Below are 26,050 nucleotides of genomic sequence, written 5' to 3' on the forward strand. Positions count from 1 at the left end.
ATTCCCAAAAGGAGCGATCTTTTTTGTGTGGAGTTTGCATGTTCTCCCTGTGCCTGCATGGGTTTTCCTCAGGAGCTTTGTTTTCCTCCCGCAGTCCAGAGTTGCTAGGTATATTGATACAAAACTGCCCTAGATCTGAATATGTGTGTGTGTGTGTTTGCCCTGTAATGGACTAGCGACCTAAATAGGATAAAACGGCGGTAAAACAGACAATGAATGAATGAATGGTGTAAGGTAAAAATAGACCCTGGATGAGGTCCTCGGCTTTCCCCACTCCCACTCCCACTCTGAGAAATTTAGAATAGCAATCATAATAGGGCAGTGGTAGCTTCATCTTTAAGGTAATGGACTAGTCATCAGAATGTTGCTGGTGGCCCACTAGCTTCATCTTTAAGGTAATGGACTAGTCATCAGAACGTTGCTGGTGGCCCACTAGCTTCATCTTCACATGAATTATTAATTAAATAGACAGGACGCCAGTACAGCACATGGTTTCACATCACTAATTTCCTGACTCACTCATTCTTGCTTATCACTAAGGGGAATTGTGGATTAGTCATTTATATACCTACACCTATGTGATTCTGGCTTATGCTTCAGAACCCATTCCATTTATGAACTGTGAGAGTCAATGATAACTATATCTGAATAAAAATCTGTCTAGATAAAAAATATAGAAGTCCAAAGAAGAGATTCGCTGCCAAAAGCAATTTCACGGTAAAGGGCATGAAACATTTTCAGCTTCAGCACTTTCTGTTCGATTATCGGTTGAATTTCACACCTACAGAAAATCATCAACATCTGGCACCTGTACTGACAGGAAAACCCTGACATGATTGATTGCTTCATTAAATGAATTGACATAGACATAGCACTACCAGTTTCAACTCAGAGCTAAAAAACTAATGTTTAAAAGTGTCATGGGGAACAGGAGACTAATAGGATTCATGTACAGATATATTGTAAAATGACATTTACATTTTCAGCATTGAGCATTTAGCGGACGCTTTTATCCAAAGCGACTTACAGTATTGTGAGAGTATACTGTACTGTCTTACCAATTAGGGGTTAAGGGCCTTACTCAAGGGCCCAACAGTGGAAACCTGGCAGTGGTCAGAATCAGAAATACTTTATTGATCCCAGAGGGAAATTGCAGAAGCTCTGCAAGGTGGGGCTTGAACCAGCGACCTTTCGATTACTAGTCCAGTCACTTTTGTATTTTCTTTGGAAACGTTGAGGCTGGGAGGAGTAGTAATTGGTCGTGTCTAAGAGTGCTTATAGTCAGGATTCAGCACCATCTCTTTTCCACCTTTTTGGACCGCTCAAATAAGCTTTAAGGGGAAGAAGATTTTCATGTGATGATGATGTGAAAGCAGCGGTGCATCAGTGGTACTTGCTCAACCAAAAACATTTTTTGCATGAATGTAACCAAAGCATAAACATGACGTTAAAATAAAGTCCTACTAAATAAAGATAATAATAAATAAATTGTCTACCATCTGCGGTATCCTTCTGCTCAATCTGGGTCAATTTACGTCTTGCAGCTGTGTCCAGGGAGGTTGGCTATGGTCCCATGGACCTTAAACTTCTTAAAAATATTTGCATCTGTTGTCACAGGAACATCAAGCTGCTTGGAAATTAACTTACAGTTTTTATCCCATGCTTGCCTAGAATTTTCTTTCTTTCTCTAGAATTTGCGTTTCCGGCTGTGCTCAAGTTCTTCTGTTGTTTTGCACTAAGCTTGTGTGGTATTAAAAGTAGCGTTCACGTTAAACCCCCCTCACATGTTTGGACTTTGAATTATTTTACATCACCGTCTCCACAACATTTACATTAATATTTTCTTTTACTACGTTGAGGAAACGTTGAGGGGGAACTTAGAGGGAACGTTCGTGGGGGAAAGCTCCTCCTGGAGCTCCGGTTTCCTCTCACAGTCAAACGACGTGCAAGTGAGGAGACACATAATTGTCTATGACCGTGTTTGACATTAAAGACTTAAACTGATGAGTCTTGTGTAAAAAGTGGCTCTCTGTCCTGTCATCAATGTAACCAAAGTGTGTAAAACATGACATTAAAATCCTAATAAATGAATAAATAAATACTTCGTAGCTCATCTTTATGCTGGTAAACTTCTCTACTGGCAAACGTTTCCATTGCTATCCGGTATGTACCAGCATGTCTCTGAACGTTGAGGGAACGTTTGGGGGAGGAGCGTTGAGGAAACTTTGAGGGGAACATTGGGGGAACGTTCGGGGGGGAACATTGGGGGAACGTTCGGGGGGGAACATTGGGGGAACGTTCGTGAAGGAACGTTGAGGGAACGTTCGTGAAGGAACGTTGAGGGAACGTTCGGGGGGAACATTGGGGGAACGTTCGTGGGGGAAACGTTGAGGGAACGTTCGTGGGGGAACGTTGGGGGAACGTTCGTGGGGCAACGTTGGGGGAATGTTCGAGGGGAACATTGGGGGAACGTTTAGGGAACGTTTGTGGGGAAACGTTGAGGGAACGTTTGTGAAGGAACGTTGAGGGAACATTCGGGGGGAACGTTCGGGGAGAACATTGAGAACATTCCCTCAACAATTCACCCAAACATTCCCTCAACTATTCAACCAAACGTTTTCTCAACAGTCCACCCAACCATTCCCTCAACAATTCACCCAAACATTCCCTCAACAATTCACCCAAACGTTTTCTCAACAATTCACCCAAACATTCCCTCAACAATTCACCCAAACATTCCCTCAACTATTCAACCAAACGTTTTCTCAACAATTCACCCAAACATTCCCTCAACAATTCACCCAAACGTTCCCTCAACAATTCACCCAAACATTCCCTCAACAATTCACCCAAACATTCCCTCAACAATTCACCCAAACGTTTTCTCAACAATTCACCCAAACATTCCCTCAACAATTCACCCAAACATTCCCTCAACTATTCAACCAAACGTTTTCTCAACAATTCACCCAAACATTCCCTCAACAATTCACCCAAACGTTCCCTCAACAATTCACCCAACCATTCCCTCAACAATTCACCCAAACATTCCCTCAACAATTCACCCAAACGTTTTCTCAACAATTCACCCAAACATTCCCTCAACAATTCACCCAAACATTCCCTCAACAATTCACCCAAACATTCCCTCAACAATTCACCCAAACGTTTTCTCAACAATTCACCCAAACATTCCCTCAACAATTCACCCAAACATTCCCTCAACAATTCACCCAAACATTCCCTCAACAATCCACCCAAACGTTTTCTCAACAATTCACCCAAACGTTCCCTCAACAATTCACCCAACCATTCCCTCAACAATTCACCCAAACGTTCCCTCAACAATCCACCCAAACATTCCCTCAACAATTCACCCAAACGTTTTCTCAACAATTCACCCAAACATTCCCTCAACAATTCACCCAAACATTCCCTCAACAATTCACCCAAACATTCCCTCAACAATTCACCCAAACGTTTTCTCAACAATTCACCCAAACATTCCCTCAACAATTCACCCAAACATTCCCTCAACAATTCACCCAAACATTCCCTCAACAATTCACCCAAACATTCCCTCAACAATTCACCCAAACGTTTTCTCAACAATTCACCCAAACATTCCCTCAACAATCCACCCAAATGTTCCCTCAACAATTCACCCAAACGTTCCCTCAACAATTCACCCAAACATTCCCTCAACAATCCACCCAAATGTTCCCTCAACAATTCACCCAAACATTCCCTCAACAATCCACCCAAATGTTCCCTCAACAATTCACCCAAACGTTCCCTCAACAATCCACCCAAACGTTTTCTCAACAATTCACCCAAACATTCCCTCAACAATTCACCCAAACGTTCCCTCAACAATTCACCCAAACGTTCCCTCAACAATTCACCCAAACGTTTTCTCAACAATTCACCCAAACGTTTTCTCAACAATTCACCCAAACATTCCCTCAACAATTCACCCAAACATTCCCTCAACAATTCACCCAAACATTCCCTCAACAATCCACCCAAATATTCCCAACAATCTACCTAAAAATTCCCTGAACAATCATTGCATTGCAAATATTGGATGTTAGCATTTATTTTGAGCAATTGTTTATCCTGTTCAGGGTCACTGTGGTTCTGGCACAGGGAAGAAATCTCTAGACAAAGTGCCAATCCATCACAGAGCACCACACACTTACACACTACCTCAATTACACCTTTTTAAGGGCAATTTAAAATAGCCAGATGACCTTCTGTATGTAGCTGTTTGTAAGTTATGTGTGTCAGTCCTTAAAAATCTATTGGCTGACCTTGACAAAAACTGAAAGCTGTGAATGATATGCGGATGTGTAAAAACCAAAAGTAAATATTTTTAAATGAACTAGCTAACATGTATTGTGCATGCTATTGTTTAAAGGAACCCTATTTATGTGTTGAGCATTAACAAAACAAAGTGCTCCTCCCTGTTGAAATGAACTGGGTTATGTATTTATAAGGACATTTTTAGCGTCACACCGGTTCTGTATGAAATAATAGTATGAATGGATTGTTAAAGCTCACCTGCGAGAGAAACCTGCTGCTCTTTACTGACTGAGCTGCCTCAGGACAATTACTGCCGGGCGCCGCCTGCTTTCACGTGGGCGTGGTCATGCTGCCTTTAAAGCCAGACATGCGCGCTCTCGCGCTGCCTATTATTAGATACGAGAGGCGAAAGCGGCGCGTGTTTGTGTGTGTGTGGAGTTTCGAAAACACTTAAAATGTTTTGCACATACGTACTTAAGGTGGTTATTAACCAACCGGCGTGTTATTACGGCTGAATCTGTCTGCGAGGGAAACTATGACTGATACTGGACATGATCTGTTAATAGCAACGCAAATAGCAAGTGCAAACCCAAAGCAGTGTTCACTCGAAAGTTCGGTTTTATTCGAGCAAAAATGCGCACCAATCAAAACACGCGCTGCGTCGCGAACTTTCTGAACTAATGTGCGCGAGGAAGTCTGGATAAGTTGCGCGTTTGTGTAATAAGGTATGAACATGGACACCGGTGAAGGAGGGACAGCGCCATGCCTGCTTTCAGACAACGGAGAGACCACTCAAGCTCCAAAACATCTGTGGAGACAACAGGAGGAAGTGCACCTTCATCCTCAGTCTCAATGCCAGACTAAGAAACAGTCTCAGTGCCCGGTTCAGTGCCCGGTTCAGTGCCACGGGACGCGTAAGAGCCACCGGGTACGACAGCGCGGCTTCTCGGATAACGAGAAATACCTTAAACCACGGACGATGGAGCGCACGTACGCAGTGGATACAGGAGGACGCCCGGGACTCAAAAAATCCAGGATGTCCTGGCCATCGTCCTTTCAAGGATTTAGACGGTGAGACGTCGATTTTTTTTACTTCTTTTTTCTAAACGAAGGCACTGAGAGCAGGATCAGTAAAGTTGCACATTTATTTTATGGAGACTTCAGCCTACAAGCTGTTTATTACCTCTGTAGTACTACTAGAATCCTTTAACACAGGGGTCACCAACCTTTTCGAGACCGAGTGCTACTTCAAGGGTACTGAATAATACGAAGGGCTACTTGTTTAATACAAACTTCCTGAATAACATAAAGTTGCATGGTTCATCTTTAATGTTATTATTATTATTATTATTATTATTATCATCAATATTCATATACAGTGTATCACAAAAGTGAGTACACCCCTCACATTTCTGCAGATATTTAAGTATATCTTTTCATGGGACAACACTGACAAAATGACACTTTGACACAATGAAAAGTAGTCTGTGTGCAGCTTATATAACAGTGTAAATTTATTCTTCCCTCAAAATAACTCAATATACAGCCATTAATGTCTAAACCACCGGCAACAAAAGTGAGTACACCCCTAAGAGACTACACCCCTAAATGTCCAAATTGAGCACTGCTTGTCATTTTCCCTCCAAAATGTCATGTGACTTGTTAGTGTTACTAGGTCTCAGGTGTGCATAGGAAGCAGGTGTGTTTAATTTAGTAGTACAGCTCTCACACTCTCTCATACTGGTCACTGAAAGTTCCAACATGGCACCTCATGGCAAAGAACTCTCTGAGGATCTTAAAAGACGAATTGTTGCGCTACATGAAGATGGCCAAGGCTACAAGAAGATTGCCAACACCCTGAAACTGAGCTGCAGCACAGTGGCCAAGATCATCCAGCGTTTTAAAAGAGCAGGGTCCACTCAGAACAGACCTCGCGTTGGTCGTCCGAAGAAGCTGAGTGCACGTGCTCAGCGTCACATCCAACTGCTGTCTTTGAAAGATAGGTGCAGGAGTGCTGTCAGCATTGCTGCAGAGATTGAAAAGGTGGGGGGTCAGCCTGTCAGTGCTCAGACCATACGCCGCACACTACATCAAATTGGTCTGCATGGCTGTCACCACAGAAGGAAGCCTCTACACAAGAAAGCCCGCAAACAGTTTGCTGAAAACATGTCAACAAAGGACATGGATTACTGGAACCATGTCCTATTGTCTGATGAGACCAAGATTAATTTGTTTGGTTCAGATGGTCTCAAGCATGTGTGGCGGCAATCAGGTGAGGAGTACAAAGATAAGTGTGTCATGCCTACAGTCAAGCATGGTGGTGGGAATGCCATGGTCTGGGGCTGCATGAGTGCAGCAGGTGTTGGGGAGTTACATTTCATTGAGGGACACATGAACTCCAATATGTACTGTGAAATACTGAAGCAGAGCATGATTCCCTCCCTCCGGAAACTGGGTCGCAGGGCAGTGTTCCAGCATGATAATGACCCCAAACACACCTTTAAGACGACCACTGCTTTATTGAAGAGGCTGAGGCTAAAGGTGATGGACTGGCCAAGCATGTCTCCAGACCTAAACCCAATAGAACATCTTTGGGGCATCCTCAAGCGGAAGGTGGAGGAGCGCAAAGTCTCGAATATCCGCCAGCTCCGTGATGTCGTCATGGAGGAGTGGAAAAGCATTCCAGTGGCAACCTGTGAAGCTCTGGTAAACTCCATGCCCAGGAGAGTTAAGGCAGTTCTGGGAAATAATGGTGGCCACACAAAATATTAACACTTCAGGAACTTTCACTAAGGGGTGTACTCACTTTTGTTGCCGGTGGTTTAGACATTAATGGCTGTATATTGAGTTATTTTGAGGGAAGAATAAATTTACACTGTTATATAAGCTGCACACAGACTACTTTTCATTGTGTCAAAGTGTCATTTTGTCAGTGTTGTCCCATGAAAAGATATACTTAAATATCTGCAGAAATGTGAGGGGTGTACTCACTTTTGTGATACACTGTATATGAAGAGACTGTCTGATCATATGTTAATGATTCCTCAGAAAAATATTAACAACGATTCACCATGGTAGGAAACAGAGATATATTTCACCATGTAACATTATTTATCTCTATTAATCTAAATCTGTTTTAATATTTGAAAGTCAGAGCAATCACATCTCTGATATTTTTGTAAATATCTTTCTTGACAGTTTTGTATAAATGAGCACATTTTTAGTATTTTGATCAAAATCACACCATTCTTTTTTTTTTTTTTTTTTACAAATGATCACTTCTGTACCATTTTTTTAAGGAAATCATTAAGTCACATCTTCAAATCATGTCCCGTTTGTACTTATCACTGGCTTTGCGATATTTTAGAACAAATCACGAACATCATTTTCAAATCTACGTCAATACAAGTCGTGTTATTGATTCAAAAAGAACAGCAACACAAATACAATTTTAGACGGAGCTCTATAGTCACTAGTGCTGTTTTAGAACGTGCCCTGCGGACGACCAGGTTGGTGACCCCTGCTTTAACACAATTGCAACGCTTAACCCAGTTGTGTAGCTAGTAGAATGGGTGCCGCACAGCAGTATGCTCTTGAGTACTTGGGTTTCATCACCACATCTGGTTACTGTCTGGAGGAGTTAGGAGTATGAGCTGTTCTCCTTCTGGCTGTGCAAGTATACCCAGGGTTCTTAAGTTTCCTCCCATTTTACTGAAACATGCAGAAGGTGGATTGGCTACTCTGAATGAACCCTTTGTGTACACTGGACTCGCTATGATTCTGACCAGAATAAAGCACTTATTATAAAATAAGTAAATGAACACTGGAATGTATTAACCACCCGCATCTTGTATGTTTACACCACATTTCTTTCATTTTGCTGGTATATTTAGCAATGATCACATTCCAAGCTGTGGTGTTTATTGAAAAATAACTTTAAAATTAGTGACCCACAACAGCATTTCTGCATTACATTAAAAAATATTTCTGCTGACATTTTGCTCTGGTCAGTTATTAGTGCAATGTTTCTTGATTATGTGGCACCTGCATCTCAAGAGTGGTTCTGTGATGCACAGATTGTCAGGACACTGGGTTCCTGCATTTGACCTTCGTCTTAGGTCACTGTTTGAGAAGCTTGCCATGATTTTCCTGGTGTTCATGTTGGTTTACTCCCAGTACTCCAATTTTATCCCACCAGCTAAAAAAATTGCCTCTTGGTGTGACTGAGCAAATGGATGTTTAATGACCCATAATGGACTGGTGTCTTGTCCAGTGTGTGTTTCTGAATTGCCAGCAATATTTTCTGGGTAAACTCTGGTCCAATTACATCTCTCATCAGGATGAAGAGGAAACAAATAGTTTCACACAGAAGACAGAATTTTTTATATCTCTAGAAATTAGGCTCATATGAGTCTGCACACCGGCCATGAATATCTGTGGCTGTGCAGCAGTCTTTTTTACTGTAGTTTTTTTTTTATTATGTTCTGTCTCCACTTAAAGTGCATGCAAATATGGAGGTACCAATCTGATACTAAGCTAAAGTAACTGGGCCAATACTGACCTAAAATACTGATAGTATTGTGATTACATTTATTTTTGAACCAATGCTATTAATGTGTAATCTTGATTAATGTACAAGGCACAGCTAATGTTATGATGTTGGTGTGTCAGTATTAGTACTGGCTGCAAAAGATTAGTACTGTAATGTGTATATACAGTATATGTGTATACAGTACATCTATTTCTATATCTATATCTATCTATAGCTATATATGTTATCTATCTGTCTGTCTGTCTGTCTGTCTGTCTGTCTGTGTGTCTGTCTGTCTCTATCTATCTATCTATCTATCTATCTATCTATCTATCTATCTACATATGTACATATGTACATATGTACATATATACATATATATATATACAGTGTATCACAAAAGTGAGTACACCCCTCACATTTCTGCAAATATTTCATTATATCTTTTCATGGGACAACACTATAGACATGAAACTTGGATATAACTTAGAGTAGTCAGTGTACAGCTTGTATAGCAGTGTAGATTTCCTGTCTTCTGAAAATAACTCAACACACAGCCATTAATGTCTAAATAGCTGGCAACATAAGTGAGTACACCCCACAGTGAACATGTCCAAATTGTGCCCAAATGTGTCGTTGTCCCTCCCTGGTGTCATGTGTCAAGGTCCCAGGTGTAAATGGGGAGCAGGGCTGTTAAATTTGGTGTTTTGGGTACAATTCTCTCATACTGGCCACTGGATATTCAACATGGCACCTCATGGCAAAGAACTCTCTGAGGATGTGAGAAATAGAATTGTTGCTCTCCACAAAGATGGCCTGGGCTATAAGAAGATTGCTAACACCCTGAAACTGAGCTACAGCATGGTGGCCAAGGTCATACAGCGGTTTTCCAGGACAGGTTCCACTCGGAACAGGCTTCGCCAGGGTCGACCAAAGAAGTTGAGTCCACGTGTTCGGCGTCATATCCAGAGGTTGGCTTTAAAAAATAGACACATGAGTGCTGCCAGCATTGCTGCAGAGGTTGAAGACGTGGGAGGTCAGCCTGTCAGTGCTCAGACCATACGCCGCACACTGCATCAACTCGGTCTGCATGGTCGTCATCCCAGAAGGAAGCTGACGCACAAGAAAGCCCGCAAACAGTTTGCTGAAAACAAGCAGTCCAAGAACATGGATTACTGGAATGCCCTGTGGTCTGACGAGACCAAGATAAACTTGTTTGGCTCAGATGGTGTCCAGCATGTGTGGCGGCGCCCAGGTGAGAAGTACCAAGACAACTGTATCTTGCCTACAGTCAAGCATGGTGGTGGTAGCATCATGGTCTTGGGCTGCATGAGTGTTGCTGGCACTGGGGAGCTGCAGTTCATTGAGGGAAACATGAATTCCAACATGTACTGTGACATTCTGAAACAGAGCATGATCCCAGGATAACGACCCCAAACACAACCTCCAAGATGACAACTGCCTTGCTGAGGAAGCTGAAAGTAAAGGTGATGGACTAAACCCAATTGAGCACCTGTGGCGCATCCTCAAGTGGAAGGTGGAGGAGTTCAAGGTGTCTAACATCCACCAGCTCCGTGATGTCATCATGGAGGAGTGGAAGAGGATTCCAGTAGCAACCTGTGCAGCTCTGGTGAATTCCATGCCCAGGAGAGTTAAGGCAGTGCTGGATAATAATGGTGGGGTTACAAAATATTGACACTTTGGGCACAATTTGGACATGTTCACTGTGGGGTGTACTCACTTATGTTGCCAGCCATTTAGACATTAATGGCTGTGTGTTGAGTTATTTTCAGAAGACAGTAAATCTACACTGCTATACAAGCTGTACACTGACTACTCTAAGTTATATCCAAGTTTCATGTCTATAGTGTTGTCCCATGAAAAGATATAATGAAATATTTGCAGAAATGTGAGGGGTGTACTCACTTTTGTGATACACTGTATATATATACAGTGTATCACAAAAGTGAGTACACCCCTCACATTTCTGCAGATATTTAAGTATATCTTTTCATGGGACAACACTGACAAAATGACACTTTGACACAATGAAAAGTAGTCTGTGTGCAGCTTATATAACAGTGTAAATTTATTCTTCCCTCAAAATAACTCAATATACAGCCAATAATGTCTAAACAGCCGGCAACAAAAGTGAGTACACCCCTAAGAGACTACACCCCTAAATGTCCAAATTGAGCACTGCATGTCATTTTCCCTCCAAAATGTCATGTGATTTGTTAGTGTTACTAGGTCTCAGGTGTGCATAGGGAGCAGGTGTGTTCAATTTAGTAGTACAGCTCTCAAACTCTCTCATACTGGTCACTGAAAGTTCCAACATGGCACCTCATGGCAAAAAACTCTCTGAGGATCTTAAAAGACGAATTGTTGTGCTACATGAAGATGGCCAAGGCTACAAGAAGATTGCCAACACCCTGAAACTGAGCTGCAGCACAGTGGCCAAGATCATCCAGCGTTTTAAAAGAGCAGGGTCCACTCAAAACAGACCTCGCGTTGGTTGTCCAAAGAAGCTGAGTGCACGTGCTCAGCGTCACATCCAACTGCTGTCTTTGAAAGATAGGCGCAGGAGTGCTGTCAGCATTGCTGCAGAGATTGAAAAGGTGGGGGGTCAGCCTGTCAGTGCTCAGACCATACGCCGCACACTACATCAAATTGGTCTGCATGGCTGTCACCCCAGAAGGAAGCCTCTTCTGAAGTCTCTACACAAGAAAGCCCGCAAACAGTTTGCTGAAGACATGTCAACAAAGGACATGGATTACTGGAACCATGTCCTATGGTCTGATGAGACCAAGATTAATTTGTTTGGTTCAGATGGTCTCAAGCATGTGTGGCGGCAATCAGGTGAGGAGTACAAAGTTAAGTGTGTCATGCCTACAGTCAAGCATGGTGGTGGGAATGCCATGGTCTGGGGCTGCATGAGTGCAGCAGGTGTTGGGGAGTTACATTTCATTGAGGGACACATGAACTCCGATATGTACTGTGAAATACTGAAGCAGAGCATGATCCCCTCCCTCCGGAAACTGGGTCGCAGGGCAGTGTTCCAGCATGATAATGACCCCAAACACACCTCTAAGACGACCACTGCTTTATTGAAGAGGCTGAGGGTAAAGGTGATGGACTGGCCAAGCATGTCTCCAGACCTAAACCCAATAGAACATCTTTGGGGCATCCTCAAGCGGAAGGTGGAGGAGCGCAAAGTCTCGAATATCCGCCAGCTCCGTGATGTCGTCATGGAGGAGTGGAAAAGCATTCCAGTGGCAACCTGTGAAGCTCTGGTAAACTCCATGCCCAGGAGAGTTAAGGCAGTTCTGGGAAATAATGGTGGCCACACAAAATATTGACACTTCAGGAACTTTCACTAAGGGGTGTACTCACTTTTGTTGCCGGTGGTTTAGACATTAATGGCTGTATATTGAGTTATTTTGAGGGAAGAATAAATTTACACTGTTATATAAGCTGCACACAGACTACTTTTCATTGTGTCAAAGTGTCATTTTGTCAGTGTTGTCCCATGAAAAGATATACTTAAATATCTGCAGAAATGTGAGGGGTGTACTCACTTTTGTGATACACTGTATATATATATATATATATATATATATATATATATATATATATATATATATATATATATATATATATATATATATATATATATATATATATATATATATATATATATATATATATATATATATATATAGAGAGAGAGAGAGAGAGAGAGAGAGAGAGAGAGAGAGAGAGAGAGAGAGAGAGAGAGAGAGAGAGAGAGATGAGAGAGAGAGAGAGAGAGAGAGGAGAGAGAGAGAGAGAGAGAGAGAGAGAGAGAGAGAGAGAGAGAGAGAGAGAGAGAGATGATCCCCAGGCAGGGCGGTCCGGGTCCTTTCTGTGTGGAGTTTGCATGTTCTCACTGTGTCTGCATGGGTTTCCTCCGGGAGCTCTGGTTTCCTCCCACAGTCCAAAAACAAGTTCATTGGGTCCCCCCGTCCAGGGTGTTACTGTGTGCCTTGCGCCCATTGAAAAGCTGGGATAGGCTCCAGCACCCCCCCCCCCCCCCCCCCCCGCGGCCCTAATTGTATAAGCTGTTAAGACAGTGAGTGAGAGTGAGTAAAAGTATTGGTGGGACAATATTTAGTAGTACATTATTTGTATACATTCATCAACAGTTTTCACAGAACAATCAGTTTAATTAATTTTGAGTGTTTAATTTATAGGCTATTGTTTACAGATTTGAGCAAATGTTATATTTTTAACATGTCCCAGTAGCACTAATATTGAAGTCAGGGTGATGGATTTTTTATGTGATCTTGTTCTGTTTTATATGAACTTTGTCTTAAAATGCACACCACAATGGTAATTTCTTTTTACTAAGGAACAATAAGCAAATCCCTGTTATTTGCATTTGGTCCTCTCCAGGTTTATTATTACCAGGAAATTGTTGGAAAGGTTGTATTAAGGTGAAAATTGCTTAAAGAATTCCTCGTGTTTTTCATGTCTTTTGTATAGTTTATTCTCTCCAAACTAGCCCTATACTGGACATACCCTGGGCAACAATTAAATATCTGTTATTATACATTTTGGGAAAAGATTTTATAAAGCGAATAAGATACTAAGGCTTGTCATAATGGTAAATGAATATAATAAAGCCACAATTGGAGTGACTCATCAAACCTTTCATGGCAAAATCCGAAATTCATTTGCTTAGCCCACTGAGAAAATAAATGCTTTATTGGGATTGTCCAGGTCCTTTTTTTTAATAACCCTGAAACACAATAACCTAGGCTACAGAATAGAAGCTAAAATAACCAAAATGTTTGAGCTTAATATTCAGCTAATAAAATCAGCAGGCAAAATGCTTATTGGGTTTATGATTTTAGGTAGCAACCATCAAAATCATGCCACCAAAAATGTACAGAACCAGTGGTTAGAGGTACACATTATCACTACTGGTATAGCTGATTGCATTTTTAATTTTCTTTATAGGCAAGTTGTCTAACTGAAGGTTTTAATTTCTTTTGTCAATCTTTTTAAAGGCTAAATTATTATAAACCCACGAACACACTGTTTTTAATTTCAGCCTGAATAGCATCATTTGTTCTTTAACTGGCTAAACTAACTGAAGTTACACCATGTAAAAAAAGTCCTTTTTAAATTTTTAAAATACCGTGTCCACTAACTGTTCACTCTATTAGACACTCCTACCTAGTTGGTCCACCTTGTAGATGTAAAGTCAGAGACGATCACTCATCTATTGCTGCTATTTGAGTTGGTCATCTTCTAGACCTTCATCGGTGGTCACAGGAAGCTGCCGACAGGGTGCTGTTGGCTGGATATATTTTTGGTTGGTGGACTATTCTCAGTCCAGCAGTGACAGTGAGGTGTTTAAAAACTCCAGCAGCGTTGCTGAGTCTTTTCCACTCATACCGGCAGCACAACACACACTAACACACCACCACCATGTCAGTGTCACTGCAGTGCTGAGAATGATCCACCACCCAAATAATACCTGCTCTGTTGTGGTCCTGGGAGAGTCCTGACTATTGAAGAACAGCATGAAAGGGGGCTAAAAAGGTATGCAGAGAAACAAATGGGCTACAGTCAGTAATTGTAGAACTACAAAGTGCTTCTATATGGTAAGTGGAGCTGATAAAATGGACAGTGAGTGTAGAAACAAGGAGGTGGTTTTAATGTTATGGCTGATTGGTGTATGTGATGTTTTGCTCTACAATTGGCTAAATTTCTTTGAGAAAAAATAAGAAAGCACAGAATTCAAAGTGGTTGTGTCTCATAGTACATACTAGCACACAGTAGTGTATGAAAACAATAGTTGTCTTGCCAAATTCACACAAAGTAGTATAGTGATGGGAAATGCAACCGCAATAGCGAGGGTTAGTGGTTTAGTAGCTCTGTTTTATTGTAGATATTAAGAGTAAAATCACTTTAAAATGCTTAACATCAAGTGTAAAACATTTATACTGGACTATAAAAAGAAACTGAACTGAGTGTTGGAATGTGCAGATCAGTTAATAATGTTAATGTAAATTAATAATTTTACACATAAAATTGAAATATGCACTAAAACTAATTTGAAAACAGTAAAATCTAGACCCCCCCTAAATCGTACTACTGTTATGCTGCTACACTTTACCAGACTGGCGTCCCTAAAATAGATATAAATGTAAGCATAAAGCAATGGTTACTTCAGAGGTGTAAATACACTGCCTGGCCAAAAAAAAGGTCACACACTAATATTTCATTGGACCGCCTTTAGCTTTGATTACGACACGCATTCGCTGTGGCATCGTTTCCACAAGCTTCTGCAATGTCACTACATTTATTTCTGTCCAGAGTTGCATTAATTTTTCCCCCAAGATCTTATATTGATGATGGGAGATTTGGACCACTGCGCAAAGTCTTCTTCAGCACATCCCAAAAATTCTCAATGGGGTTCAGGTCTGAACTCTGTGGTGGCCAATCCATGTGTGAAAATGATGTCTCATGCTCCCTGAACCACTCTTCCACAATCTGAGCCAGATGAATCCTGGCATTGTCATCTTGGAATATGCCCGTGCCATCAGGGAAAAAAAAATCCATTGATGGAATAACCTGGTGGTTCAGTATATTCAGGTAGTCAGCTGACCTCATTCTTTGGGCACATAACGTTGCTGAACCTAGACCTGACCAACTGCAGCAACCCCAGATCATAGCACTGCCCCCACAGGCTTGTACGGTAGGCACTAGGCATGATGGGTGCATCACTTCGGCCGCCTCTCTTCTTACCCTGATGCGCCCATCACTCTGGAACAGGGTAAATCTGAACTCATCAGACCACATGACCTTCTTCCATTGCTCCAGAGTCCAATCTTTATGCTTCCTAGCAAATTGAAGCCGTTTTTGCCGGTTAGCCTCACTGACAAGTGGTTTTCTTAAGGCTACACAGCTGTTTAGTCCCAATCCCTTGAGTTCCCTTTGCATTGTGTGTGTGGAAATGCTCTTACTTTCACTATTAAACATATTCCTGAGTTCCACTGGAGTTTTTCTACCATTTCACCAAACGTCGATCACGATCATTAAAGATTTTTTTCCGACCACATTCCTTCCTCGAAGATGATGTTTCCCCACTGTCCTTCCACTTTTTAATAATGCGCTGGACAGTTCTTAACCCGATTTTAGTAGGTTCAGCAATCTCCTTAGTTGTTTTCTCTGCTTGATGCATGCCAATAATTTGACCCTTCTGAAACAGATCAACATCTTTTCCACAACCACAGGATGTGTCTTTCGACATGGTTGTTTAACAAATGAGAAGCTACTTACTGCATCAGTTAGGGTTAAATAACTTGTTGCCAGCGGAAACATAATCACCCATGCAGTAATTATCCAATGGGAGGCTCTTACCTATTTGCTTAGTTAAATCCAGGTGGTGACCTTTTTTTTGGCCAGGCAGTGTAGTATTTCTGTGGGTTTCATGTCAGAAGTCACATTTGGTAATGTTAAGTGGGGATGGTTATATTAAAAACTGCATTAAAAACATGAATCTAGCCGTGTGATGTTTCTTAATTACCAGCCTGCAGGTTTAATTTCTCAAATACTTTGAGACTTTAATTTACTGTCTTGTAAAAGCTTTGATTTTGCTTCTAGGTATTTTGCTGCGTATTCGGTAATTGCGAGCCTATTAGAGCTTGTATATTTGTTACATATTCTCTAACGTGTTCTATATAATGGGACCCAGTAGACAGCCCGTGAGACAGATTGTCTGTCCAGATGTTGATTGATTCCATTGTCTCATGTCACTAGGCATATTTGATCATGCAGTACAGTGTGACTCAACAGTATGGTTTTAGATTACATCATTAGGGCAGGAACCAAAACAAACTGAGATTGAAGCATGACGCTAAGTAAGGCTGCATAGATTTGATAATGATCTTTAGGGGCAATATCTTTGTTGTAAATTGTCCTTATACCTGCTGCAATCATGCATTTGAGCTTGTAAACAGAAGTTGGATGAAATATCTGCTAGTGTGAAGATCTAGATTGAGTTTATCCGGTTTGCTCTGGCAGGGCTGAAATTTCTAATGATTTGTCAAAGAGGTAGCATCCTTTGCGAGTGCCATGCTGAGATGATTATGCTTTATACTACAATACCTTTTTGTCCATGCCAATGGTGACCTAATGACTGTATGCCTGTTTATCTTTTATTAGTGGCTGAATTATGGCTGAAATGGCCAAGTCCACCAGTTTAGGCATTTAAACTCAGTTCCTGAATCACCGCAGCCCTACAAAGTTTTAGTTTATTTTCCTGACATACCTAAATTAGCCTATTAACTTCCTGCTAATTAGCTGTCAAGTTGAATTAGTTGTGTTAAATGAGGAAAGTTCTACAGTACTCTCGCCCTCCAGGACCAAAGCCTGTCACCCTTGCACTAATTAGATGGGTTCTATATGCTTTTAGTATGCGTAAGCATATAAATTAGTGACTTTATAACTCCTCGGTTAAAACTAGGTCTGGCAAGTGGCTGAGTGAAAAACTTATCTACTTACTGGAGTAAACTTTCTCCAGGTTCTTTTCACTGTCAAAAGAACATCTGGGAGGTTGAACAAAGAGTCCTGGCTTATAGTCTATGTTTATATTCATCTCAAATGTGTTTAACAGGGTTGAGGTCAGGGCTCTGTGCAGGCTACTGCAGTTACTTCACACTAGACTTCTCAAGCTATGTCTGTTTCTGTAAGTTCCGTGGCACAATTTTATGTTAATATATGTACATCAACCTTTTGCCTCTATTTTCATGTCCTTATATAATATTAAGAATAGCACGATTACATAAAAACTAAACTGGCTGGGAAGAGCTGCAGAGTAGCACGTACCTCCTCAAAACCCACCCAGTCGTCAGCTGCTTCTTCCTACATTTACCTTGTTTGTTTTATTTGCTGGAATGCAGATTGGTGATTGCCTCTCCATTTCATAACAATCCTTGTCACTGTAGAATGGAAAATCTGTCCCTTTTTTGATTAATGAGCAGCACTTATTACATTCTCTGAGCTCATGACTCATGTCCTGTTTTCTTATTTTGATGTAGACACACCCCAAAGTGCTCCAAAACAACAAACTTTTGAAAATTCTGCTTTTATAGAGGTAGTTACACTTATTGCTTAATTAATCACAAGTTCATTTGATTAGTGACATTTGGCTCCAAATGACTCCTTTAATGATCGTGGCAGAAGGAAGGGTTTACTTGTTTTTGCTTTATAGAAGTTGGTAAGGATTACACAATTGTTTTTATCCCCTAAAAGATGAAAAAAAATTTTTTTCAAACCCCCCCCCCATGACTGCAGACTGTTTGTAGATTAGGTGCTATATTGTGTCCGATTTCAGTAAGCATTTCAGCTCACTGAAGGAAGTGAAAACGATGTGATTTTGCTCTTTATGACTTAAGTAGATTTTTTTGTGAACAAGTGAAAATGAGTTTTGGTACCTTTGTGATTTGGTTAGATTTAGCTGTAATTTCTTTCTTGACATTACAGACATGAGTACTTGTATCTTTTATTTATAGTGTGCTGTAGAATTTGCATTTTAAGTAGTCAAGGCATAGAATGACAAAAATGACTTCAATATAACACCGATCATGCCATAAATAACACAATCATGTGTTTAAAGTGGTGAAAAAACTCAAATATATAAATAAATAAAATTATTCTAGAGCATTATATGCTGTGATACTGTTATTTTATTTTATAAGTATCAGATTAAAAGCAAAAACTAGTATTTTTGCAACATCTTAAAGCAGTTATAGAAATATTTTTTTCTTGTTCTGCAGCTGTTACATAATCTTAATGTGAGTAAAGCTTTACAGTACATCTGCTGTGTAGTGTCATTTTATTCCACTCTATTTCTGTGATCAAACTCCTGGGCTTCCAGACATAACTGTGAAAATCATACCGAGGACTAGAAAGGCTTCTTGAAGCTGCAAACTCAGACGTGTACAGGATGACGTGAAGGGTGGCCTTGATTTTCATCATCATTCATGTTGGAACAAAAAGCTTTTGATGTGTCTGAAGAGTCTGAGAAGACATTCCGTTTGTACTGGTAATTGCCTCTTACAATGCTTATATGCAATGCCAAAGAAATCAGATCCCACCCCTTTGGCAAATAATTCATAAGTAAATGCACTCATACACTTGCAAGAAAATATTGCAACTGTACTGAATGAATTGCATCAATATGCAAAAATATGCTGATGCTCATTTATGTTAAACTGTACGTTTTCAAATATTTTAAAGACCTTAAAATAATTAACCTATATATGTCTACAAAAGTGTTTCTAAGACCTGGGTCTTCATCAGTCAATAATAAGACAAATGAGATCACACCATGCACAATATGCTAAAGCAGGTGCACAACAAGCTAAAGCTTGTGTTGTTGTGCCCACTAAGAAAATGAAAGAACGCTGTGGACAAATCCACTGGCAATTTGGCCTGGAGCATCAGGTCGATGTAGGCCAGTCAATTTCAACACGTGGAACCAGTGATTCAGCAACTCACCAGACTGCAGTCTGTAAATAAGTAATTATAGTTAAAAATATAAAAAAAATTTGCCGCTCAGGTGGCGCAGTGCTAAAAACACACGCTGGAACCAGAACTGGGATCTCGAATACATCGTATTGAGTCTCAGCTCTGCCTGCCGGCTAAGGCTGAGCGGCCACGTGAACAACGATTGGCCTGTTGTTCGGATATGGGCGGGACTAAGCCGGATGGGGTCTCTCTCCCATGACTGGTGCAATTACGACCTCTGCTGGCTGATTGACGGCTCCTGCACAGAGATGAGAAAAGGGTGATCTCAGGGTGTGTCTCTTCGTACACAACGCTGAGCTGCACTGCACTTGTCAAAGTGTAGGTGATGAGATGCATATGGCATGCTGCCCACGTGTCGGAGGGGGTGTGGGTTAGCTTCGTTCTCCTCAATCAGAGCAGGGATCGGCATTGGTGGAGAGGAAGCATGACGCAATCGGACGTGCTTAAAAGGGAGATAAAGTGGAGAAAGTGCATAAAGTATATTATATATTTAAGTAAAAATATATTTAAAACATATGTATATAAATATTTAACTACTCCACATTAGGTATAAATGTGACATGCTTGTAGGCCTTCTTTACATCCTTTAAGCAAGTTGCATGCTTCAAAAAGCACAACCTAGCAAAACATTCAAGCAGCCTCTGACTAAAGAAATACAACCTGAAACTATTATGCAAAGAAAAAGCTAGATATAAATTTTGTGCACAAACACTGGCGAGTTCTCTAAGTCATGGATTGAAAGACAGTAGAAACGTGTTCTGTGGTCAGACGATTCCATGTTTCAGCTTGTTTTTGAAAAATTCCTGATGTCAGATTTTACATAAACAAAATGTGGGTCACTTAAAATAATTTGTGCAAAAATACTGTGACTTCTGTTTCAAATTGGTACTTGAAAGCTGATCATTAATTAATGGTCTGTTGTGTCCTTGAATTATAATGGAAGTCCCATCTTTGTAGTCTACCTGATTAAAAGCAACAGTGATATTTCAAGAAGGTGCACTGACATTTCAGTGACGGGTTTTTACAGGATGACAAAGTGATACATTTGGTCACTCAATGCACTTAATACTCAATACCTGTCAGACTACATCTTTCAAGTGATTACTCTTATCCTACCATCAATCTAGCAAGTGACAAGTTGCTAGTATTGCTACATGTTTATATCTAATGGCAGTGCGGTGAGTTTGTGATTTATACTCTGACAGTTGGGGGAGGTATTTAAGTTTTACTTAATTTAAAGTTAAATACAGTTTAATTAAACTATACATATACCGTATATACAGGGGTTGGACAAAATAACTGAAACACCTGTCATTTTTAGTGTGGGAGGTTTCATGGCTAAATTGGACCAGTCTGGTGGCCAATCTTCATTAATTGCACATTGCACCAGTAAGAGCAGAGTGTGAAGGTTCAATTAGCAGGGTAAGAGCACAGTTTTGCTCAAAATATTGCAATGCACACAACATTATGGGTGACATACCAGAGTTCAAAAGAGGACAAATTGTTGGTGCACGTCTTGCTGGCGCATCTGTGACCAAGACAGCAAGTCTTTGTGATGTATCAAGAGCCACGGTATCCAGGGTAATGTCAGCATACCACCAAGAAGGACAAACCACATCCAACAGGATTAACTGTGGACGCAAGAGAAAGCTGTCTGAAAGGGATGTTCGGGTGCTAACCCGGATTGTATCCAAAAAACATAAAACCACGGCTGCCCAAATCACGGCAGAATTAAATGTGCACCTCAACTCTCCTGTTTCCACCAGAACTGTCCGTCGGGAGCTCCACAGGGTCAATATACACGGCCGGGCTGCTATAGCCAAACCTTTGGTCACTCGTGCCAATGCCAAACGTCGGTTTCAATGGTGCAAGGAGCGCAAATCTTGGGCTGTGGACAATGTGAAACATGTATTGTTCTCTGATGAGTCCACCTTTACTGTTTTCCCCACATCCGGGAGAGTTACGGTGTGGAGAAGCCCCAAAGAAGCGTACCACCCAGACTGTTGCATGCCCAGAGTGAAGCATGGGGGTGGATAAGTGATGGTTTGGGCTGCCATATCATGGCATTCCCTTGGCCCAATACTTGTGCTAGATGGGCGCGTCACTGCCAAGGACTACCGAACCATTCTGGAGGACCATGTGCATCCAATGGCGGTGCCGTGTATCAGGATGACAATGCACCAATACACACAGCAAGACTGGTGAAAGATTGGTTTGATGAACATGAAAGTGAAGTTGAACATCTCCCATGGCCTGCACAGTCACCAGATCTAAATATTATTGAGCCACTTTGGGGTGTTTTGGAGAAGCGAGTCAGGAAACGTTTTCCTCCACCAGCATCACGTAGTGACCTGGCCACTATCCTGCAAGAAAAATCGCTTAAAATCCCTCTGACCACTGTGCAGGACTTGTATATGTCATTTCCAAGACGAATTGACGCTGTATTGGCCGCAAAAGGAGGCCCTACACCATACTAATAAATTATTGTGGTCTAAAACCAGGTGTTTCAGTTATTTTGTCCAACCCCTGTATATAGTTCAGCACTTTGGAGCACTTTGTAGTTCTACAATTACTGACTGTAGTCCATCTATTTCTCTGCATTCTTTGTTGTCCCCCTTTCATGCTGTTCTTCAATGTTCAGGACCCCCACAGGACCACTACAGAGCAGGTATTATTTGGGTGGTGGGTCATTCTCAGCACTGCAGTGACACTGACATGGTGGTGGTGTGTTAGTGTGTGTTGTGCTGGTATGAGTGGATCAGACACAGCAGCACTGATGGAGTTTTTAAACACCTCACTGTCACTGCTGGACTAAAAATAGTCCACCAACCAAAAATATATCCAGCCAACAGCGCCCTGTCAGCAGTGTCCTGTGACAGCAGCAATAGATGAGCGATCGTCTCTGACTTTACATCTACAAGGTGGACCAACTAGGTAGGAGTGTCTAATAGAGTGGACAGTGAGTGGACATGGTATTTAAAAACTCCAGCAGCGCTGCTGTGTCTTATCCACTCATATCAGCACAACACACACTAACATACCACCACCATGTCAGTGTCACTGCAGTGCTGAGAATGATCCACCACCTAAATAATACCTGCTCTGTCGTGGTCCTGTGGTGGTCCTGACCATTGAAAGCAGGCTAAAAAGTATGTAGAGAAACAGATGGAGTACAGTCAGTAATTGTAGAACTACAAAGTGCTTCTATATGGTAAGTGGAGCTGATAAAATGGACAGTGAGTGTAGAAACAAGGAGGAGGTTTTAATGGCTGATTGGTGTATATATGAATACGATTTCAGACACCCTTAAAGTGATACCCATACCATTTTTTTTGTTTTTGTTTCGTCTGCCTGCCTTCACTCCCATTATTGGTCTATTGATGTCTTTATTAAGGTTGCAGTTGCGCAGGCCAGAGTAGCTAGCCATCTAGCTACTAGCTAGCTTGTTTAATATGTTGTATTGCTTATGAGTTTCTGAATTACAGAGTGTAGACTGCATATTCATGAATGCTAACATCAGCTAGTTTCTAAGTACTGCCTGAAGTTGCAGTTTATCTAACAACCCCCCTGAGCTGTGAGAGGGTCCAAGTATTCATTAGAAGGGTCAGATCCCCCTAGACCCCCCCCCCCCTTCAATTTAAACCACAGTGTACAGTGAGCTAACACTTGCACAGTGGGCTGTGCTTTTATTCTTTTTTGAGCCTTCAATAAGAACTGCTTCTAAGCTTCCAATGAGAAGTGGCTGATGTGTATACAGTTTACTGCAGTGGTGGTGTGACCTATTGTTGAGGTTTGAAATTACACAAGCAGGTGATTCAAATTAAAAGGCAAAATGTGTGTAACATAAAATTCGAAGTGCATTGTTGTGCAGGGCGGCACAGTGGCTCAGTGGGTAGCACTGTCGCCTCATAGCAAGAAGGTCCTGGGTTTGATCGCCAGGTGGAGCAGTTCAGGTCCTTTGTGTGTGGAGTTTGCATGTTCTCCCCGTGTCTGCGTGGGTTTCCTCTGGGATCTCTGGTTTCTTCCAACAGTCCAAATACATGCAAGTGAGGTGAACTGGAGATACAAAATTGTCCATGACTGTTTGACATTAAACTTGTGAACTGATGAATCTTGTGTAACCAGTCACTACCTGTTCTGTCATGAATGTAATCAAAGTGTAAAACATGTTAAAAGCCTAATAAATAAATAATGTGCACATTGCAAGGTATTTTTGTACAAACCAAAGATAAACTAAACCATCCAGTTCTCAGTTTTCTCAGGTCTGCAGATACATGAATGGATTTCCTTTTGTTTTTCAGAATTTTGCTTAATGCAGTTATTCTCAAAATAAATGTACACTGCTTTTAATGCTTTAACTTGGTGGGTTTTTTTGTTTATGCCTTTTCTCCCTTTTTTTTTAGTGCGTCCAACTGCCGATTGCGTCATGCTTCCTCTCCACCAATGCAATCCCTGCTCTGATTGAGGAGAACGAAGCTAACCCACGCCCCCTCTGACACGTGGGCAGCATGCCGTATGCATCTTATCACCTACCCTTTGACCAGTTCAGTGCAGATCAGCGTTGTGTACGGAGAGACACACCCTGAGAGCACTGTTTTCTCATCTCTGTGCAGGTGCCGTCAATCAGCCAGCAGATTGCACCAGTAATTGCACCAGTCATGGGAGAGAGACCCCATCCGGCTTAGTCCCGCCCATATCTGAACAACAGGCCAATCGTTGTTCATGTGACCGCTCAGCCTTAGCCGGCAGGCAGAGCTGAGACTCAATACGATGTATTCGAGATCCCAGCTCTTGTTCCAGCGTGTGTTTTTACTGCTGCGCCACCTGAGCGGCAACTTGGTGTTAACTTTAATTACAGTAAACATTTGAGAACATGAATCAGTCTTAATTGTAATTGAAGCATGAGGCTAAAAGTCCGAACAGGAACACAAATGGGTGTAATATGTACAGCTAACCATCATTACTTATTTACACCGATCAGGCATAACATTATAACCACCTTCCTAATATTGTTTTATTCCCCCTTTTGCTGCCAAAACAGCCTTGACCCGTCAAGACATGGACTCCACTAGACCCCTGAAGGTTGTACAGGGATGTACAGTTGCTCGTCTGTTGGATCGGACCACACAAGCCAGCCGTCGCTTCCCACATGCATCAATGAGCCTTGACTGCCCATGACCCTGTCGCTGGTTTACCACTGTTCCTTTTTAGGACCACTTTTGATAGATACTAACAACTGCAGACCGGAAACACGCCACAAGAGCTGCAGTTTTGGAGATGCTCTGATCCAGTCGTCTAGCCATCACAATTTGGCCCTTGCCCACTTTTCCTGCTTCTAACATGTCTAACTTTGATTATCTCTTCAACACCGCACCTGTTAGTGGGTGGGATATATTAAGCAGCAAGTGAACATTTTATCCTCAGTGTTATTTACTTCACCTGTCAGTGGTCATAATGTTATGCCTAGTCGGTGTACATATTTTTTTGATTAATCGGTTAGTTGGTTTATTAAAAAATAACTAAATTAAAATAAAACAACTCTGAAACAAATTTATTTTTACAATTTCTGTCAAATGTAATGTGCAATGGCTTTTTTTTGTAATATCTATAAATGTTGTGAGCTTGGGTGTGTGTGTATGTATGTACACACGATTACTGCCAGTCAGTATGTTTAGAATCCAGCTGTATGACTGATTGTCCAGTTCTAAAGCTCTGAGCTGGTGGGACCTGATGAGCTTAAAGGAAATGATTGCATTCGAATGCAGCCGACTGTTTATAGTTCAGCATTTGACTTAAGTGTTTTTCTTGACCAGTGTGCATAGTAAGAGCAATGGCTTCAGCTATAGATCGATTTGACCGGTATGCAAAATGCAGAGGGTCAAGCATGGCGGACAGGGATGAATAGGCGTGCGTTTTGACGTTTTGACATCCGATCAAAGCACTCCATGATGGCTGGAGACAATGCAACATGGTGATAGTCAGTAAGACTGGTGAACACCAGTTTCAATTGTTGTTTCAATCCTACTGAAGCAGATTGAAATCAATGACAGGCTCAGTGAAAGTTAATGATGTCAGTAAAAGCCTGTGCTTGCTGGAATGTAGTTCAATAGACCTTTAATAAACCTTCCCTAGTCAGTGAGAACAGGCAACACCATGATGACTCTGAAAACAGGGTGTTGTTGGAGTGGTGCTATGACAACAACCTCTGTCTTAATATTAGCTATAGAGAAAAGGAATGACTGGAATTCAGAAATCTGTAGGTGAAAAGTCACACTCCTTTAAGCTCCAGCCTTTTCAGGTTTTATGAACACCTCTCACAGACGTAATAGCGTAATAGACTATCTAAATAGCTCAGCACAACTAACAATTGGTTGCTCTAAATTCTATACAAAATGCCACTGTTTGCACAGTAAGGAGCAAACTGCATTTGGTATGCTAAAGAAGAAGATGAAAGATATCCTTTATTTGTCATATATACATATACAGTACAATGAAATTCTTTCTTCGCATATCCCAGCTGGTTTTTGGAAGCTGGGGTCAGAGCGCAGGGTCAGCCATCGTACGGCACCCCTGGAGCAGACAGGGTTAAGGGCCTTGCTCAAGGACCCAACAGAGCAGAGCCTGGATTTG

The 26,050-nt window shown here is 41.4% G+C and overlaps 1 protein-coding gene across 1 annotated transcript in view; it reads left to right on the forward strand.

Moving 5' to 3' along the window:
* Positions 1–5,013: 5,013 nt before the first annotated feature.
* Positions 5,014–26,050, forward strand: part of pde4d (phosphodiesterase 4D, cAMP-specific) — a 232,431-nt gene continuing 211,394 nt past the window's right edge. Inside the window, exon 1 of the mRNA XM_062999097.1 lies at positions 5,014–5,376. Within this exon, the coding sequence (XP_062855167.1) occupies positions 5,033–5,376 (344 nt within the window). The 5' untranslated portion in view covers positions 5,014–5,032. The remainder of the gene's footprint in view (positions 5,377–26,050) is intronic.

Source organism: Trichomycterus rosablanca, chromosome 7 (assembly GCF_030014385.1).
Source record: "Trichomycterus rosablanca isolate fTriRos1 chromosome 7, fTriRos1.hap1, whole genome shotgun sequence".
Taxonomy (NCBI): Eukaryota; Metazoa; Chordata; class Actinopteri; order Siluriformes; family Trichomycteridae; genus Trichomycterus; species Trichomycterus rosablanca.